This window comes from Bos grunniens, chromosome 7 (genome assembly GCF_055505025.1).
Source record: "Bos grunniens cultivar Pamir isolate PY7600 chromosome 7, Bosgru_T2T1.0, whole genome shotgun sequence".
In the NCBI taxonomy this organism is placed as follows: domain Eukaryota; kingdom Metazoa; phylum Chordata; class Mammalia; order Artiodactyla; family Bovidae; genus Bos; species Bos grunniens.
In genome coordinates, this window is record NC_141171.1 from 39,926,336 (window position 1) to 39,928,348 (window position 2,013).

At 40.2% G+C, this 2,013-nt stretch overlaps 1 protein-coding gene across 1 annotated transcript; it reads right to left on the reverse strand.

Moving 5' to 3' along the window:
- Positions 1-535: 535 nt before the first annotated feature.
- LOC147369125 (olfactory receptor 7A17-like) lies at positions 536-1,683 on the reverse strand. Its single transcript, XM_086411126.1, has one exon. The coding sequence runs from the start codon at positions 1,666-1,668 to the stop codon at positions 658-660; it is 1,011 nt and encodes a 336-aa protein (XP_086267252.1). The 5' UTR covers positions 1,669-1,683; the 3' UTR covers positions 536-657.
- Between the last annotated feature and the right edge of the window lie 330 nt (positions 1,684-2,013).

The following is a 2,013-nucleotide window of genomic DNA, read 5'->3' on the forward strand; positions in this document are numbered from 1 at the left end:
GGCCTCCCTGTCCATCACCAACTCCGGGAGTTCACTCAGACTCGTGTCCATCGAGTCAGTGATGCCATCCAGCCATCTCATCCTTTGCAATAATCAGCTTTGCCAGTGACTATGGTAGGTAATGTGGACATAGAGGCTGATAAGAAAACAAAATCCTAATTAGGAAAATAAACCCAATGACTTGTTGTAAAACACACTTGTATTTTAAAGTCTATAATATCAGGAATACCAGTTAAAGATCTGATATATGAGGAATGTTGGACACAGAAGTGAAAAGCTATGATCTCAGATTTTTCTCTCCTATAATCTTACAAAGATGGCTTAGCTTCCATGTTTGTCATGTCTTTCCTTTGGCGTGATATCTGATAATTCTTTCTTTAGTAAAACTAAAGACATATTACATGGGGTGATATTAGTCATTTGAGAAGAAACTGTTCTTAGTAAATCCAAGTAGTTGTATGAGTAAATGGGAATTTGGGAATGTCCAATTTTTAATATCAAAAGTTTGGGAATATTTTAGAAAAAAAGAGGGGAAAGCTGTTGGATATCTGAGAGAGAAGATAGCCTAATAAAATGAGTAACTAAATTACATAGAATAGCTGAAAAAATGAAAAGTCTAGAAAATTAACAAAAGCAAATTCTACTTTCACAATCTGATTAAAGAATCACAACTACTGACTGAAGCTTTGATCCCTTAAGCCATGGGCACCTCTCCAGACCCAGAACCATTGGCCTCTTAAGACTTTCCATCACGAAGAATCTCTTCATAGCCCCCTTTATGTCTTTGTTCCTCAGACTATAGATGAAGGGGTTCAGCATGGGTGTGACTACGGTGTACATCACTGAGGCTGTCGCACTTGACTGTGAGCCATGGGTAGCAGCAGAGCTAAGGTACACTCCTAGGCTTGTACAAAAAAATAAGGAGACAATTAAGAGGTGAGATGCACATGTAGTAAATGCTTTATACTTTCCTTGAGATGATGACATTCCATGTATAGAGGAAACTATCTTAGAGTAAGAGTAAAGGATACCAGCCAGGGGACCACCACCCCACAGGACACTTGCAAAATACATCACCATGTTATTAAGAAATGTGTCAGAACAGGCAAGTTGGATTATTTGACTGAGGTCACAAAAAAAGTGGGGGATTTTCACATCTGTGCAAAAGGAAAGCTGCAACAACATTAAACTTTGTAACAAGGAATTCAACATACACACTACCCAGGACACCAGAACCAGCAGTACACAGAGCCGGGGGTTCATAATGACTGTGTAATACAGGGGGTGGCAGATGGCCACAAACCGGTCATAGGCCATTACAGTCAAGAGAAAGATGTCCAATACTGCAGAGAGTATGAAAAAGTAAATTTGTGTGATGCAACCTTCATAGGTTATAACTTTGCTCTGAGTTTTGATGTTCCACAGCATCTTTGGGATGGTGGTAGAGGTGAAGCAGATGTCTACAAAGGACAGATTGGAGAGGAAGAAGTACATGGGGGTGTGGAGATGGGAGTCTGAGCTGACAAGCAGGATGATGACCAGGTTTCCAAACACAGTGATCAGGTACATGGAGAGGAAAAGCCCAAATATGAGGGGCTGCAGTTCTGGTTCCTCTGAAAATCCCAGAAGGAGAAATTCTGAAATTTGTGTATCATTATGTGGTTCCATGTGGTTGAAGTGACTTCCAGGAAAGAAGGAAACAATATTACTAATATTCACGCAAACTTTTATTACATAAATTACTTGTATCTACACAAAAAAGATCTTCATGAACCAGATAACCATAATGGTGTGATCACTCACCTAGAGCCAGACATTCTGGAATGCAAAGTCAAGTGGGCCTTCGGGAGCATCACTACGAACAAAGCTAGTGGAGGTGATGGAATTACAGTTGAGCTATTTCAAATTCTAAGAGATGATGCTGTGAAAGTGCTGCACTCAATATGCCAGCAAACTTGGAAAACTCAGCAGTGGCCACAGGAATGGAAAAGGTCAGTTTTTCATTCCAATCCC

Excerpts from the sequence above, each read along its gene's own strand:
- LOC147369125 (XM_086411126.1), bottom strand. The coding sequence starts at position 1,668 with ATGGAACCACATAATGATACACAAATTTCAGAATTTCTCCTTCTGGGA.